The 18062-nt window shown below is 31.0% G+C and overlaps 1 protein-coding gene across 2 annotated transcripts; it reads left to right on the forward strand.

Moving 5' to 3' along the window:
* The first annotated feature begins 13017 nt into the window (after window positions 1-13017).
* On the forward strand, window positions 13018-17648 carry LOC112528780 (uncharacterized WD repeat-containing protein C3H5.08c-like). 2 transcript variants are annotated; one of them, XM_025139852.1, is made up of 8 exons: window positions 13018-13129; window positions 13545-14668; window positions 14755-14845; window positions 14930-15087; window positions 15173-15224; window positions 15310-15386; window positions 15474-15567; window positions 16981-17648. In XM_025139852.1, exons 2-8 carry the CDS (start codon window positions 13577-13579, stop codon window positions 17541-17543), a joined length of 2127 nt encoding a protein of 708 aa, XP_024995620.1. In that variant the 5' UTR covers window positions 13018-13129; window positions 13545-13576; the 3' UTR covers window positions 17544-17648. The 2 variants fall into 2 exon arrangements, with proteins under 2 accessions (XP_024995620.1, XP_024995622.1); XM_025139854.1 differs by having other exon boundaries at window positions 15474-15555.
* Window positions 17649-18062: the final 414 nt, after the last annotated feature.

The following is an 18062-nucleotide window of genomic DNA, read 5'->3' on the forward strand; positions in this document are numbered from 1 at the left end:
ACATATATATACGTTTATAAATACGTTTTGTTATATATTTATATATATACGTTTATAAATACGTTTATAAATACACAATAAAAATACGTTTTATTATATATATTTATACGTTTCGTTGACTTTCGTTGACCGGGCCGGGCCGGGCCGATCCTATAACCGGTTACGGTCCTAGAAAACGCCAAAATCACCAACCAGTTCATAACTACCGGCTGGTCCACAACCAGTTACTAATACTACCAGTTCCGGTTACGGGCCGGGCCGGGCCCATTTGGCCATCTCTACTAGTCTCCAATGAATAGAGGACTAAATCGTCGGGTACCAAATCACAACAACAACCATCGTTGGATAAAATAGTCTTTTTACCTACCTTCTTTCTCCCCATATCTTTCATCCTCAACTCACACAAGTGACTGACACCAACCATTGACCACAACTAACACTAAGGATGAATACATGTAGATGAATCATATTTCGCTTAAAAGCTATGGAGAGGGAATATTTTATCTGATGCAATTTGAACAAGGAAGTTTGGATGCAGAATTTAATTGTAGCGATGGGGAGGGTGTGGGTGTTCAAAAAGGTGCACCTACCATTGCAATTTGCAAGCCCAACCTTCTCATTCTGACTACTATTGTCTCTTCTGCCCCCTAACCTTGACTCATCTACATCTCATTTGACCTCTGTTCATAGCTGTAATTCTGTAAACTCCATCTCCGTGAACAAACCTAAATCTGGATCGATGGAAAAGTGAACCCTGAAAATCGACGGGAAAAGGGGTGGGATTGCTGAAGACAAAACTCGATTTACAGAAAGAGAAAGAGATTGAGGGGCAGGGTCATCGATTTACATAAATATATGGAGGGGGAGCATTCATCGAGGAGAGGAAGTTGGGGAGGTTTCATCTTAGAGTGACCGACTGAGGTTTCTTTGGTCCCTGTGTATGAATTGAATGTATGTGTGAATGCATTAGATATAATTACATAAGGGGTCCCTCTAAAAAGTGATGGTTTTTGGAAAACAAGAAAAAACATGTAAAATACCCTTCATTAAATTGGACTTAACGAAAAAAGTTAACGACCGTTAAACGGAGAGACGAAATCCATTGATAATCGATAAACATGATAGACAAATATGTTAAAATAAAACTGAGGACGAAAACCGTTAAAATTAATAAATATTATGGACCAAAAGTGAACTATACTCTAACTCTTCTAACGTGTCCGTTTAAAGCGTCCATGAGGTAAATGGGAATAGAGGCAGAAAATTCCATCCATATTTGATGGTTCTACTTCTACATGGTCCTCTCGACTCCCATTTTCAATTTCAAACCACAAAAATGAATCCATTACAAATAAATATTTATTGTATTTCTTTAATTTATCTTAAAATAAATATTCTATTTTTAAAAAACAAAACGTTATTTTCACGTTTTATTATTAATTATTTAGGCTCTGTTTGTTTTTACCTAAAAAACACTTAATACTCTCTTATATTTGAATCGGTCAGACCTTAGGGTATTAAGTGTGTTTGTTTTTTTTTTTTTTCAATTAAGAGCTTAAAAGCTCTGATTATGTCTGAATTATTTAGAGGTAACATTTTCACTTAAAACCTCTTAATTGCTTTTAGAGCTTCCAATGCTTGCAAAGAAAGCCTAGATTTCAATGATTCAGATTTCATATTTCAGACGTAAAAACAAACAGTCTGACTGATTCATATTTCAGACTTCAGCACCACCTCTTAAAATTCAGAAGTGAATTCAGACTTCAGACTTAAGCACCTCTTAAAAAACAAACGCCATCTTAATATTACTAAAAGAGTATTCGTGTAATGCAGCGAGACACATCTCGATTTTAATGTTCTATTTTATTATTTGTCTCTGTCGATATTATGATACAATTTTATGTGTTTTTAATAAAACAATAATGATTTTATTTTTAAATAAAATATAAATTTGAAAAAATATATCAATGTTAATACCAAATCAACTATTTAAAATTTCTATTTTTCTGTAATTTCTTTAATTTATTTTTTATTATAATTTAATTTAAGTTTAATAATGAAATAATTTTTTTTGGTTTAATAATATAAATTTTATAAAGATAATAATTAAGTATTATGTTAGAATTCAATGATTATTCTAATTATATTTTAGATTTTTTATATTTAAAATGAGATATTTGATTATGTTTATCTACAGTTAGTTACACAAATTCAGATATGAAGTTTTAATAAGTTGTACTTACGCACAATCTACTTGTAATATTGAGTTTTAAGTAATATGCATTAATAAACAGTACCTTACACATAAAAAAGTTATTTTTAAAAGTTTTTATCAAATATTTTATAATATAGTATAAATATGTTTATAAAACGCGTATCGTTTTTATTATGTGCAAAGGGGAAGAGAATAATCTATTAATTGGTGTTTGATCCGGTGGTCAAATTCACACTTTATGCTTAACACGTGGAACCACATAGACACATCTCAGTAATGGCTGCTTCACCATCTCCAACGCACAAACACAGACCAGAATATTTTTAGAAAAGGTTGATTCATTGGAGCATCTTTTTAGAGATTTTTATTTTAAGAGTAAATTAAGTTTTTATTCAATATTTTTATGATTTATAATTTATAATTAATTATCTTTTCTATCTTTATGGTTTAAATTTTTTATTTTTATGATATATAATTTATTTTTATTTTAATCAATTATTATTAAAAGTGTTTTGTTCTCAACAACGAAAATAAAAATAAATTACAAAACCACATAAATGAAAATTGAATTTTTAAAATTATGGGGACAAAATCCAATTTTTTTTAACAAATCATAGGAACGAATAAACGTAATTTACTCATATTTCATTAAATTCTTTAAAACTTTTTTAAAATAAAGAAAATAAGAGAAAAGGGATGAAATTCACTAAATTTGAAGATGTTTCTAAAAAATAATTATTTATGAGAAATAAATGATTTTTTATTTATTTTATCAATGAGATTATTTGAATTTAAATGTTTAAGATGAAGAAATAACACGTTATAAGTTGTATAGAATATTTTAATTTATATAAGTAATTGTATAGTCTCCAAAATAGAAAATGTATTAATTCTTTTTTAGAGATTTTGAAATTTTACTTCTCAATTTTTTAATTACAAACGGGAAACTATCTCATGTTAAATAAAAACGGACTCTTATGCCTATGAGTCCATTGCATTACAGTCTAACATATACCACAACTTTTAAAGTGACCAGTTTAATCACACAAATATGAAAAATATAATAAGGGGAATGTTTTAGGAGGCTAAAATGAAGCATTTTGACATGTATATCCCAAGCCGACTTAAAGGCAAAGAGAGGAGGAGAGTCGAAAACTGGATTAAAACCCCAAAATTTAAAATCAAATCAAAGAACCTCATCGAAGCATCAGTCTCGTGGTTTTTGGTTTTCCTCTATTCATCGGTCTCGTGGATTCTTGTTGGAAATCGATTCAAACAAAGCATCGATCTCGTTGGAAATCGATCACTCAGAGGACAGTCTGGTTCATCGATTCATTGAAGCGTCAGTCTCGTTGGTTTTCTAGTGACGTATCTTCAACGAGATATTAATATGGTGCGACGGCTGGTGGTTGTGGTGTTTATCTGGTGCGATATATTGGAGAGTAGGGGATGGTTCATGGTTTCATGATTTACGGGAGAATGGTTTCAAGATTTCCAGGTTTGGGGGCTTCATGATTTTAGGTTTAAATGAGAAAATAGGGTGAGCTATAGATTCAAGGAAGGAAATGGAACATGGTGATTTTTAATTAATTGTTTATTTATTTTATCTATATTCTTAATTTGATAAAAATTCTTAAAAACCATTTTTTATATATAAAATACTCTTTATTAACACATATTACTTAAAATTTAAGATTACAAGTAAATTATACGTAAATACAACTTATTATAAATTCATGTAACTAACTGCAAATAAATATAATCAAATACAAGATAAACATCTTATTTTAAATATAAAAAATCTAAATATAATTAAGATAATCATTGAAATATTACAGAATACTTAATTATTATCTTTATAAAAATTATATTATTAAATGATAAATAAATTATCTCGTTATTAAATCTAAATTAAATTATAAATAAAATATTGATTTTAAATAAATTACATAAAAAAACCAGAACTTTAAATAGTAAATTTGATACGAATATTGATATTTTTTCTAAATTTTATGATATATTTAAATTTACATTTTATTCAAAGATAAAAGTATTATCGCTTTCTCAAAACCACTAAAAACCGTATTACATCAACATAGATAAATAATAAAACAAAACATGAAAATTGAGATATGTCTCGCTAGAGCATCCTTCTAGTAATATAAAATAATAAATATTGTTTTTACTTTTTTAATATAAAATAAAAAGGTGTTCGACTGTTGAAAGACATAAATGTGTCTCAATGCGAAGGACACATGACTAACTTAATAGATCCCTCTCTACCAACATCAATAGGAGAGACTTATTTGGACTAAAAAACGATTTTTGAACCAAAAGTGTACTTTAGGAATTCAAATGATGAAAAAAAGGCAGTTACAAACGAGGAACCAAAAATGCAATTTATATTGTAATCTATAAGATGGAGAAACTGGTCGAAATGAATATGAAATTTTCTTTTGGAGATTTTAACTTTTCATTATGCATTTTATAGAATCTATTTGGAATACAAAATAAAATGGATTAAACTCTAAAATGGAATTATGAGTGACAATGTAAGTTTATGAGAGTGGGACTTTGGAATAGAGATGGAAACTTTACCCCATGGGACGGGTACCCGTCCCTAACAGGACAGGGATTCCCCGTTTTGACGAGTTATGGAGTGGGGACATGGGTTTATTTTCATACCCAAAGCGGGATCAAGGTTGGGTCGGATATGGGATTATCTGCCTTAACCCAACCACAATTAATATTTTTTGTTATATGTATATATATATATATGTATACATGTATTTATCTATGTAAACATTTAGTATTAAATGACAAATACATTTGATTTTTAATATTGATAAATAATGTAGTGACAATTTATTATAATTTTAATTTTAAATTACATTGTATTTATTTTTTTAACCAAACGAAGAACGGTTACTCGGCAGGTTCCTCGAAACCCGCAGGGGAGTCCTTCCCTCCCAACCCATCAAGGATTAATGAAGAGTCAAGACAGGATCGGGATAGAGGGTTAAGGAATACATTACCCGTCCCGTTTATATCCTTACTCTGAAAACTGGTGGTGAGCAGAAATGACAACATACAAATATGTTAGAGATTGAGGCAAATGTGACAACATAAGTAGGCATCACAAGAATTCTATTTAGATTCGCATACCATGTAAACCTGCGATAAGGGGCGACGACTTTTGTCTTAAAAGATCAGGGTGGGCCAAGGTGGCTCCATTCTTAACAACCAATATACCAAATTAATTTATATAAAATATTATCTATACTATTTTATTAAGCAAATTTAACAAAAGTCTTAAAATACTAAATGATCAAGATACCCTTTATACCACCCTTACGTCACTTTTTCACCCTCTTCTCTCCTCACATACACTCACTCTCTCACAACCGATTTTTTTAAAATTATAATTTTAAATTTAMAYTTTATACTYCTATAATTAGTTAATTAATTTACTTTACGTCATTTACTTTTAAATGTTTCATTTTAAACTTTTATCAAATTAAYATACATAATCGTATATCAATTAAAACATGTTTAAAAAATACATTTTTATTTTAACAAGTTGCACCATTATAATCGTCTCGTTAATACCTTTGAAATGAATCCAATATTGAATAGTTTTTTACTTAATTATATTATTATATATTATACATATTGTGAAAAAATATTTTTAATATTTACGATTTATACTTTTATAGTTATTTATATATATATATATATATATATATATATATATATATATTTTGGGGTTAGGCTGTCTAAATTGCACTGTATAATATGTTCTGAATTAATATGTTCTTGGGTTTTTTGAAATATATATATACATGTATTAATTCAACCTTAATCTGAGTTTCTGGACAAGAAAGAGGGTAAACAGTTAAAATTTCATTCTAAAACCCATCTTTTTTGGTTTTTTCATGGCTTATGATCTGTCAAATTTGTAGTTTTCTTTATTGGTTTTGAGTGTTTATCTTAAAACTCAAGTTTCTTGGTTCTTTGCTCTTGGTGTAAATCGAAYACATTTGTGAAGTCGTTTAAATATGTTGGATTTTAAATATATTGGATTTTAAACTGTCATACAAATTTTTTCATCGATAGTCTGTAATTGGAACCATAACTTTTATTTATTCAAATTGTATTAATATGTAAAAACCAAGTGTAACATATATCATCGTTAAATCTTATCTTATAAAACCAATGAAACTTCAAAATCGTTAAAATTCATGGCTCCCGTCGCATTACGCGGGTACACAACTAGTTAGTTATAAAAAGTGATAAAAAATTAGTTTTTTTATTAAAGGCTGAATTTAAGCTATTTAAAAGTTGATCGACTTTTATAATTATGTAAATTTGGTTTAAAAAAATACTAAATAAATTAAATAAGTTCGGGATATATCTTGGAGAAGTGTTAATCGTATCTTTTAGAAATTAAATTCTAATTTCATAATTATCTTTTTTATTTATCCTATAAGTATAAAGGGTTTACATATATAATCAAATTTTAGACTATTTTATTAGCATCGTGAGTTTTTCTGAGTCATAAATCTTGTTCAAACTTAAGTTTGGGGTTCAAGAATTGAGTCACATTTTGGAGGTAAGTCTCCGATTACAATCTGCATATTTATTTTTTATTGCCTTGTTAATTTTGAGTTCTGAGCGTTTTTTATCTATGATCTTTGAAGTTTTTTTTAATGATATTATTAATGGTGTTTCTAACCCAATTTTTAGAGTTACTCAAATATGGCTATTTTATTGAGGTTTGTTAATGAAATTGATGAGTTTCGTGTATAAAATAACATAAAAACGTCTACTACAAATAAAAAAAATGAAAATCAAATGATTTTTGGGTTGGTTTGGAATATAGGTCCAAAGTTATAAATATGAGTCGTATCGGGTGGAGAACACACCATCACATGAGTTATTTTGTTTAGACCCACAATTTTTGACTTTTTACATTTTAGACCCTTATTTATAAGAGATGTTTCATATGTTCAGTTCCAACAATAATAGAATGTTACTCTGATAGTTGTATGCACCTTTTAGAAATTACAGATTAGCCTATGTTATTAAAATTGTTTTCAATATCAGGTACTGTTTTGATAGTTATGGCCTTGTTTCAGAAAATATTTTACAAAAACGTCTGGGACAATTATATTATGAAGATTTAACAGTCTCAATCTTGATTTAAGGATTTTATTGCATTTTAATCTAGATAATTTCAAAAGAAATATCTATCCTTTATTTATTTATTTGTTTTAAAAAATATATATTTTGGTTCCAAATGTTTTTAGAAATAAATTTTATAATTTAAAAGCTACGATAAGGTTAATGTAACGTTTTGGGAAAGTTAAGTATTTTTAAGGTTGGCTAATTATCGGTTGGTATAAGTTATCTTGACAATAAGAAATTTGTATTATATCGGTTTCGTCGTACTAATTATGTTTATGTAATTTCGGGGTATTAGGCTTTGTTGGAAGCGAGTAGGAGTTCTCGGGTATTTTAGCGACCTCTTATATTGTTGGATATCGTGCCAGGTATGGATTTGCGTACTTCTTTCAGCGAACTCTATTCGGTTATATTTATTATATTGTGACATTTGTCGTGAATCAACTGTCTTAAATTGTTTCGTTGGTTGATAATTTCAATTTCGATTCTCGAATTTTTTTTTGTAATAATACCTATTTTTGTTCAAAACTTTAATATTTGAGACCTTCAATTTGATTTGCGTTGTTGGCTTATTTTACGTGAGAAATACGGTTTTGATTTTCCAATGTAATAAGATGTTGACGCATGATGAATATACTCGGAGTTGAGGTTGGTTTTTATGTTCATCCTTGTATACGTAGAACCTTTATGTTAAATTAGTTTGGAGAATAAGAATAACGAGTTTTCCACCTGTAGAGGTACTATAGGCATGTCATTGTGGTGCCAATAGCGTGACACTACCCATAGCAGTGTGATTAGTCAATGGTGTCTCCTTCCGATTTTTGTATGCTCTGATGAGAGCTGACCATGGAATGATGGGTTATCAGGAGGCGTACGGGTCGACCCTATAACTTTTGGAGCTTTGTCATCGGTGTGCAATGTAGTGCCATACGTGCCACTGATTTTGGATACTCATGGAATCGTGAATCAAGTGTATTATGATTTGTTTGGATATCTCGCCTTATCATTTTGCTCTGTGTAGGAAACTCAGTTTGTGCAAAATAACTCTTGTTGTTTCAGCTTAAAATTCTTTGATTACTCGGGAGTTCGGTGGTAATTATGTATTGGAGATGCCTTGGAACCTTACTTTTAATCGAATTTTTCAATTGCGTTATGCTTTGTTGATGTTGAAATCTTAGCTTGTACCAGGCATTTGGCTCACAGTGTGTTTTTCTTCCGACAGATATCTAGCTAAGGAAATTTTGGAGTTTTGTGAAGAGAGGACCACTTGCTTTTGAGGACTTCTATTTATTTGAAGTTAATTTTAGTCTTAATATTTACTTGAGATTTAAGTTTTATCACTGCAACTTTAAGTTAAGTTTTTGTTGGAACTAAGTGGCTTGAATCAAATTTTGACTTTTTAGTGATTCATTATGTTATTTGAAAATTCCATTTCCGCTGATTTGAGGTGCTTCATCAAATCTATACTTTTATTCATGGCTCTAATGAACATATTATAATTCACATTAATAATGTAATAAATTGTAAAATATCAAGTTTGATATAACATTGTCTAACGTTAAAGTTTTTAAATGACAGATTAGTCTTTCAAGTTTGAGATTTACGTATTTTATTATACGTATCATAAATTATGATTATATTCATCTTTTAGTTTTAATAAATTTAATTTTTATGTACTCAATTTATGTAAGTTTGTGATTATTATTAAATAATTTAAAACAAAATAACATATTTAATTAAAATATAAAAACATATATATATTTAACTTAACCAATGAAAAAGGTAAAAGTATACAATGGCCAATAAAATAAAAATATTCATCATCAGAAATAAAAATTTAACAGCAAGAAGCATGTAAAAAAGATGAACAACGTACCTTTGCAGTTTTCTAACTATGTTTGGCGATTGTGGTAGGAGCAACCCTTATACATAACATGATAATTTATGATAAATGTGATCTTCCTGCACCAACTGAAATTGCGACAAAAGTGTAATGGATTGGAGAAAAAACACACCAGCAAAGCGAATGTTGTAGAAAGTCTTTGTTTACAGTATTATATTAAAAATATTGTTTATGAATGAAAGATTTTAATCTTTTGTTTTCGAGAGCGTTGGACCTTAATCTCAACTTATTCATGACCCATGCCTAAAATTTGATTTAGATATAATTTGAACGATGTTGAATACGTATAATCTAATTGTGTTGGTAAAATGTCAAAAATAACATAGACGATACATTAGTATGAATAGTCTAATGAAAAGAGCTCACGAGTATTTTAGTTGACTGTTTAATTAAAAATTAAACGTGTATTTCAATATCAGATATTGTAGAAAAGTTTAAAAAGACAAAGAGAAGATATGATAATATGAAAGATTAGCCGAAGTGTTGAAGTTATCTTTGCACTCATACGTTAAGAAGGGACGAAAGTGTTAAACGTTAAGATGTTTCCAAAAAGTTTAGGTTTTTATTTCGAGAACTTTTAGAGACAGTTTGATACAGGTTGAAGAATGAAAATAAGGATGAAAATGAGAATGAATTTTCATTTATTCCAATATCTGTTGGAATAAAAACTTATGCTCATGGGGAATGGGTCCATTATATTATATAGTGCCAAACGTTTCCTTATATTAATACTTCTAACCAAACACCCTCTAAAATCTTTGGTGATGTTTGAATCTCTAATATCCTAGGAGACCAAAAAACTACGATATCGCTAGGTCAAATGCCCTTTGATATCATACCTTAAGTTGTTGTCAGATACCAAACATATCTTCATATTAGATACTGCAAGAAAAAACCATTGTACATTATCTCTTATATTTTGTTATTAAATAATAAAAAAAGTCAATAAAAGGTCGTTTAATATATTTTTTCATGATTAAAGTACAAATATAAAAATTAAAAAAGAAAACTAAAGATACAACGAACATTACAGAGGGAGACAAGGTTGGAGGGTCCGTTTGAAAGGGGACGACATAATGGGAGATGGAGGGTAGGGAAGGGGACTGACAGTCGAGGGGAAGGGAGTGATCCGGTTGGTAGGGTGGATCGGGACTAGTGATCACTATCATTTAATAACAGGATTGGTTGTGACATATACTATACATATTATTCATGCATTAATTTATTTTTTCAGTATTCTAAATTAAATTTCAAATAAATTTACATGCAAGAGTTCTTCTAAATTTTAGATTAACTTTTGTTTAATTCATAAAAGTTTGAAATTGAATGGCAAGGTGTAATTGTCACTTTATCACATTTTTGGAGGCCATTTTAGTCATAATTGGTCTAAATAACATTTACAAAATTTTTGACTAGACCCATTTGACATCATCCCTTTTCATTTGGTGATTATTAAAAACTTTGACCAAACTTTTTTTTACCAAAATTACCCTTTTCTCATTATAAATGTAATCATGGTATTTTGATATAAACATACTTGTTTTATGTCATTTTCCTTATTAAATTATCTTATTTCCCATTAAGGGATTTTCAACACTGATTACAATTCAAAGCAAACAAATCTCGTAAATCCTATTCAAAAGCAGAATCTAAGAAGTTGGAATGTATACAAACCTGTCATCTATGTCAATAAATCCGAATCCCCTCCGCCCCCGATTAATGCAAGGGTGTGAACTAACGGCAAAAAATGATTATTGCATTAATTTTTTTTTTTATCAAAAAAATGATAGAAAAGTCGACTTAAATGACCCTACAAATTAATTTTGTAATATATAACAAATAATATATTAAATAGCAATAATAATAAAAGATACCCATGAAGGATGTTTCGTTTTTCTTCTTAGCTCCTAGATAGATATTAATTATTTAATTTAAATATAAAATAAACAAATCATTATTAAAAATTAAGTTAAAAGTCAAAAAAGAGACAATTTAGAGGTCATAAACTACCACCTTCAACAATTGAATGCATCATTTTATAGAAAAAGCTGCAACTTTGAAAGTTGAAGTCTAACCAATATTACTCGGAGTTATGGAATTTCCATTTGTTTTTTTTTTATTACTAATTTCAAGCTTTGAAAATCACACCTTAATTATTACTATATATTTTAATTATTTAAATAATGTTTTTAAATTTACATTTTTAACAATATTGAAAAAGGATTTACCATAAAATTAGAAAAAGAAAAAGAAAAAAGAAAAAGAAAAAGAAAAGAAAATATGATAATTCTTTATATGTTTATTTTTACAAAATCTGTAAATAATTATTCAATTATCAACTATAATTTTATTTGACGTTTTCATACACAACAACACTTATTTTCAAATTTATTTTCGTACCATTCAACTTGCTATGAGTGAGACAACGACATTAAGTCTATAAGTTCGAAAATATTATGTTTTAAACAGAAAAAAATATATGTAAAAAAGTATATTGATTGATAAGAAAACAAATTTAAAAAACATTGTAGATGATTTAATTGTTCGGGTTCTCTTTTGGAGAAAAATAGATGTATTCGTTTTACATTTATCAGTGGTAAAAATATACATATTGATTTAATCAAGCATTACAAAGTCATACATAAAAATAGTTATTCAAATCAATAACATAGCGAATTAGTAATTTATTAATTAACTTGATTAATATGTAATGAAATTTTCTTTTGAATATTTGACGATTCTGATATACTTAGAAAAAATATCTCAGATTCAGTTTCTTAACTCATTTGCATGATTCAAATTCATTAAAACTTGAACGCTCGTCATTTTGATACCGTTCAAAACATTCCAAAAACAAAATAATAAGTTGAACGACATGTTATTTTTGGTTAGAAAAGTTTGAAAATCGTATAAATTAATAAATGTATCAGAACATCTCCAACATATTCCCTAAAATGAAAAAAACAGAGATTTTGCATATTCCTAAAGGTATCTCCAAAATGGAGAAAATAAGAGAATGTTTTTTTTTCTACAAATATGGAGATTACCCAAAAAAAATGATTATAATGTGAGTGAAATATCTTTTAATAGATTTTTTTTACCAATATGAAATTTTGAAAATAATTATTTAGAGAGAGAAATAATATTTTAATAGATGAACGAAATATTTTAATATTACAATTAATGTTGGATTTTTCAAAATGGAGAATCAGTTGATATTTTAACTTTTAGTTCTTTATTTTGAAATAAATATCTTAAAATAAATGTCTAAATTACTATTTTAGTTTGACTTAAAATTAGTGTCAAGTTTCACTATAATTGGAGTAAATTTATATTTTTACTGATAAAAAAATATAATAATTATATATTTTTAAATGTATATAATAAATATTTATTATAAAACAAGTAGAAAGAATAAAGGGTGAAATTGGAGCAAATGGAATAAAAGTTAAAATGGTAACATTGATGTAATCGTTGCAACCGTTGGTTGAAGGGACGCATCAAAACAGGGCCCGCTGATCTCCATGTCTTTCTCGCTCCTTTGTATTCCCATGGTTGCTCCACCCACTAGAGAGAGAAAGTCATATACTACTAGAAGACAGATGGTCTAGAGAGAGAACCCAAACCCGATGTCCACTTTCGGATCTATTCGTTTCTTGGAACGCTCTATCCCGACTAGTGGCCTTATTTTGATCAATTTCTCCTGAAGTCAAAATTTGTCCCTTTCATAATATTTATACAATTCACACAGGTTTTATCGAGGGAGAGAGAGAGGGGCTGTTGAAGAACTGAAGACTCACACTTCTTCAATTTCGATGACTACAAAGGTTAGAATTTTTGTCTCCCATTTACTATGATCTTGAATTTCATATGGTTGTTTGTTCAACTTAGTTTTATACGGATTGGTGTTCAAATCTGCAAAAGTTTTGTTAATATTAGTTTATTGGAAAATTCGAGTTCATCAAGAAAAATCCCATTTTTGGATGATTGGTTTATCCGTTACATCTTTGGATAATCTGTTGATATAGACAAACAATATTTGGGTGATTGGTATATCGAGGATAATCTAATTCTATTGTTCGATGCTTGGTTTGTTTGAATAATAACCTATCATGCTTGAAGTGAGGGTGTTAAGGTTGTTGTCATGTTCGTCCTTTTTAAAAAACAAGTTGAATTTCGTTCTATTGAAGTTTAATGGTCCCTACTAAATTATGTTTTTGTTTCATTATTTGGCGGGGTTAGGTTTTGACAAGGTGAAATTATAAGAATTGAAGATGGGTAGTTGCAGTGAAGAACAAGAAGATGATTTCTTTGATGCCCGTGAGGTGTTCGCTTCAATGTCTGACTCGGGTTCCGATTGCTCACCAGAGGACTGTTCTACTTCTGGGTTTGGATATGATTATTGGGTTGGGAATCTGGATAGTGTCGATATTCGTCGGGATAAACTCTTGAGATTCATGGGTTTGAATTCTAGATGGCTTGTAAGAGACCCAGAAGAGGAATATGAAGATGATTTTGTTGATGAAATAAGAGAAGACACCATGCTTGTAAAATCAGACTTTCAGGATGGATTTTTGTATAGGCAGCCATCTTTGTGTGATTGGTCAAATAAAGGCATGGAGTTGGTGACTTCTGGTTCTGTGAAGGATCATCTCGTAGTCAAAACTGGAAACTGGGACGAATCAGGTGAAGACATGTTGATGAAAAGATCATTTGACTTCGATGGTTCCAATGAGATGAAAGGAAATCTTGATTCATCTTCTCAGCGTTCATCACAAAGAGAACGTGAAACCGTTGGTTTGTTAGATAGGAGAAAGAAATGGAAGAAGGGTTGGCTCCAAAAGCTAAATATTATGGCTAGAATCACAGATAGACAGGAGGATTCAGTGAGTTTGAAGCCCAAATACACAAATTCAAAGGGGAGTGGTTGTGGTCGCTCAGTTCATGTACATACACACAAAAAGAAATCAAAAGAATTATCATCCCTTTATGCCACACAAGAGTTTCCAGCACACAATGGCGCTATCTCCATGATAAAGTTCAGCCATGATGGCAGATACTTGGCAAGTGCTGGTGATGATGGTATGGTGCGCATTTGGGAGATTTTTGAAGATCAAGATCCAAGAATATATGAGATTCAAGGAACCGATCCTTCATCTTTTTCCTTTTCAACTAATCATCTCTCTGAATTAGCCCCTCTCCAAGTGGATAAAGAGAAAACCCGTAAGATTAAAGGTTTCAGGAAATCATCAGAACTGGCTTGTGTTATTCTACCACCTAAAGTCTTCCGGATCTTGGAGAAACCTGTGCATGAGTTCCATGGGCATGGTGGCGAGATATTGTCCCTCTCGTGGTCTAGAAAAGGGGTTAGTAACTTGGTATCATCAGATTTTTCAATTCTAGAAGACACCCGCGATGCATAATCTTAACAAATGCCTGTTTTATGATACAGTATCTTCTATCATCTTCCGTTGATAAAACTGTTCGAATGTGGCAAGTTGGACACGATGAATGCCTCAAAACTTTTACCCATAACAACTATGGTGAGTGGTGGCTGGTTTATATTCTTTTCCAGTATGCATTTAATGATAAATCGGATTTTAAGTTTGCATATGTTTTACCTGCAGTGACATGTGTTGAGTTTAATCCGGTGGATGACAACTATTTCATCAGCGGCTCCATAGATGGTAAAGTACGAATCTGGGATGTCCATCGTTGTCAGGTTATCGATTGGATTGATATTGGCGATATTGTCACTGCTGTTTGTTATTATCCAGATGGGAAGGTTTGTTTCATTCATCCAATCTTTTTATGCTTTTTGCTTCTTTAAATTTTACTTAAAAAATGTAATATTTATTTGCTTACTATAGGGAAGCATTGTGGGAACCTTAGATGGCAAATGCAGTTTCTATGATATCATCGGTATGTAGATTTTACCATAAAACTCGACTCATGTTTACAAATATTCCATTGATGTAAATTGAATAATTGATGAACTTCTTCTCAGATGATCGGCTGCAATTGCGTACTCAAATATATTCAATGAGTAAAAAGAAGTGGACAAAGAGAATAACTGGATTTCAGGTATTGACAATAATGTTCATATTCTTTTTATTTGTTCATATCTTTTTTGTAACGTTTGCTATAATATTGTAATGCTTCATTTTTCAGTTTTGCCCGACCGACTCCAGGAAAGTTATTGTTTCGTCAGCGGATTCACAAGTGAGAATCCTTTGCGGAATCAACCTCGTAGGCAAATTCAAGGGTATGTTGGTACATTTATCATCAACCACATAAATGAATCTTAAACCATGTGGATGATCAACTTTCGTATCTGCTAAAAAAGCTAATATGACACTTTATTTCAAAAGTATCTTGAAAAACATGTTAATACCTTTATATAGGACGCACAATTGTTTGGTCTTATAACATATAGGGGCTGTTTGGTTGGTTTTCCATTAAGTTGTGTATGAATAAAGTTGTTTATGTGAAGTAATCTGTTTACATAGATTAAAAATGATTTTATTTGTAGAGTTTTTTCATAGATATAAGGAGCTTGTTCTTTAACTGGGACAAATTTGTAAAAGACTTGGCCTTTTGTATAAAGCTCCATTCTAGAAATATACTGAATACGCCACTTTCTATATCATTTAGCCACTACCAAAATAGCTGACCGAATAAGATGTGAGGGGCTGTTTACCAAATTTTCTATTAAGTCCTGTATGGATAAATTTGTCTGTCTCGATAAATTTGGCTGTCTGGATAAAGTTATGTTGCTGTTTACTTTTCTGTCTAAATCAACAGTCTGAATAACAGAAATGACCAATTTACCCTTGAGGATTAACTATGGGCATAGAGCAGATACTAGTAGCAATCGATGGATCAAACAAACCCAAAAAATCGAGCAGATACTAGCAGCAATCGATGGATCAAACAAACCCAAAAAATCGAGCARATACTAGCAGCAATCGATGGATCAAACAAACCCAAAAAATCGAGCAGATACTAACAGCAATCGATGCATCAAACAAACCCAAAAAAATCGAGCAGATACTAGCAACAATCGTTGGATCAAACAAACCCAAAAAATCGAGCAGATACTAGCAGCAATCGATGGATCAAACAAACCCAAAAAATCGAGCACATACTAGCAGCAATAGAGCAGCAATAGAGTAACAATCGAGCACCGATCGAGCAGCTAGGGTTCTAAAAGCAAATAATCTATAGATAAAGAGGAGAAGTAGTTACCTTTGGAGAAGAGAGACTCGATTTGAGGAGACAAATAATCGGCCGATTAGGGTTCTTGGAAGAGAAGAGGGCGTTGATTCTTGGAGGAGAAGAGAGCGTTGATTCTTGGAGGAGAAGAGAGGCGTGGGTTGGAATGAAGGGTAGGGAGTGTCTTTTTTTTTGGCTTAATGTGGACAACGCATGGTAGCCATCTGGGCGAATAAGCCCATGTCTGGGCGAATAAACCCGAAGTAAACACCCTAAAATGACTGTGCGAATAAGCCAATTTATCCATTAAGCCTCAAGTAAACAGGCCCTGAGTCTCACTAAGCTCATTAAGCTGTTAACAAACAGACCTTTAGACATATATGACATTCTATGAATTGATTTTGTTGTAATGAGTTAATGTTGTACTATTAATCATTTGATTGTTGAAACTTGTATGAGGCAGGGAATAGAAGTTCAGGAAGCCAAATGTCGGCATGCTTTACAGCCGATGGAAAACACATAATCTCAGCTGCTGAGGATTCAAACGTATACGTGTGGGACCACACTAGCGCCGACAAACTCTTTACGAAACCCAAAAGCAATGTATCATACGAAAACTTCTCATCACAAAACACAACAATGGCCATACCCTGGTGTGGTATCAAAAGCATAGCAGCAGCACTTCCATCCCCAAGATTTGCATCAAATAACAATAACAATACCAATAATGTCGTCGTTCCAAGAAGCACGATAGATTCACCCAGAATGCCGTCGCCATCAACCAACCGTGGGTTTTTCTTGGAGTCGTTGCTGAAGGCACCGCCAACATGGCCGGCTGAGACACTCCCGGATTCAACACAAGTGTGTGTTTCGCCTTCGATGCGTAAATCAGAGTACAGGTTTTTGAAAAGTGCGTATCAAAGCACTTTTGTGGCTCCACATATGTGGGGTATCGTCATTGTTGCAGCTGGTTGGGATGGGCGGATTAGAACGTACCTGAATTACGGGTTACCGGTGCGGCTGTGAAACCTTGTGTTAGTACATAATATAGATCATTTTACAAGAATTACAGTTATACACATGTATACTTACGAATATGGTTTCTGATCAAAGAAACTGATTTGGGGTTTTCTTTTTTTCGCTTTGGGTTATAATTCGATGTATATGCCCAATGCTGTTAAAGAATGAGGTTTTAGCCTTGTTGAACAGAAATAAAAGCAAGAATTTTTGGATTCATTTGTACGAGTGGCTTGGTTAAGGTAGCCCATCAGAGTCATAGATCCAACTTAAGATGGCCAAAATTCGGTCTGGACGGTTATGGCCCGATGGTCGGGGACCTGTTACATTTGTTAAAATCATTACGAAAACTTATGTCACAAAAGCTAATTCTTTCATTAACAAGTTTAGTAACCTAAACCAGAAGATATCGAGATGTCATATTTATAAATGAAGCATTGGAAATGCATGGAGCCAAGGGCTTTGTATCCGCTAGTTGAAGGTCAGACGAGATTTTTCTGGGTATAATCTCGTCACTTGTGACACGTT

The sequence above is a fragment of the Cynara cardunculus genome, assembly GCF_001531365.2.
Source record: "Cynara cardunculus var. scolymus isolate 2C chromosome LG 15, CcrdV1, whole genome shotgun sequence".
Lineage (NCBI taxonomy): Eukaryota > Viridiplantae > Streptophyta > Magnoliopsida > Asterales > Asteraceae > Cynara > Cynara cardunculus.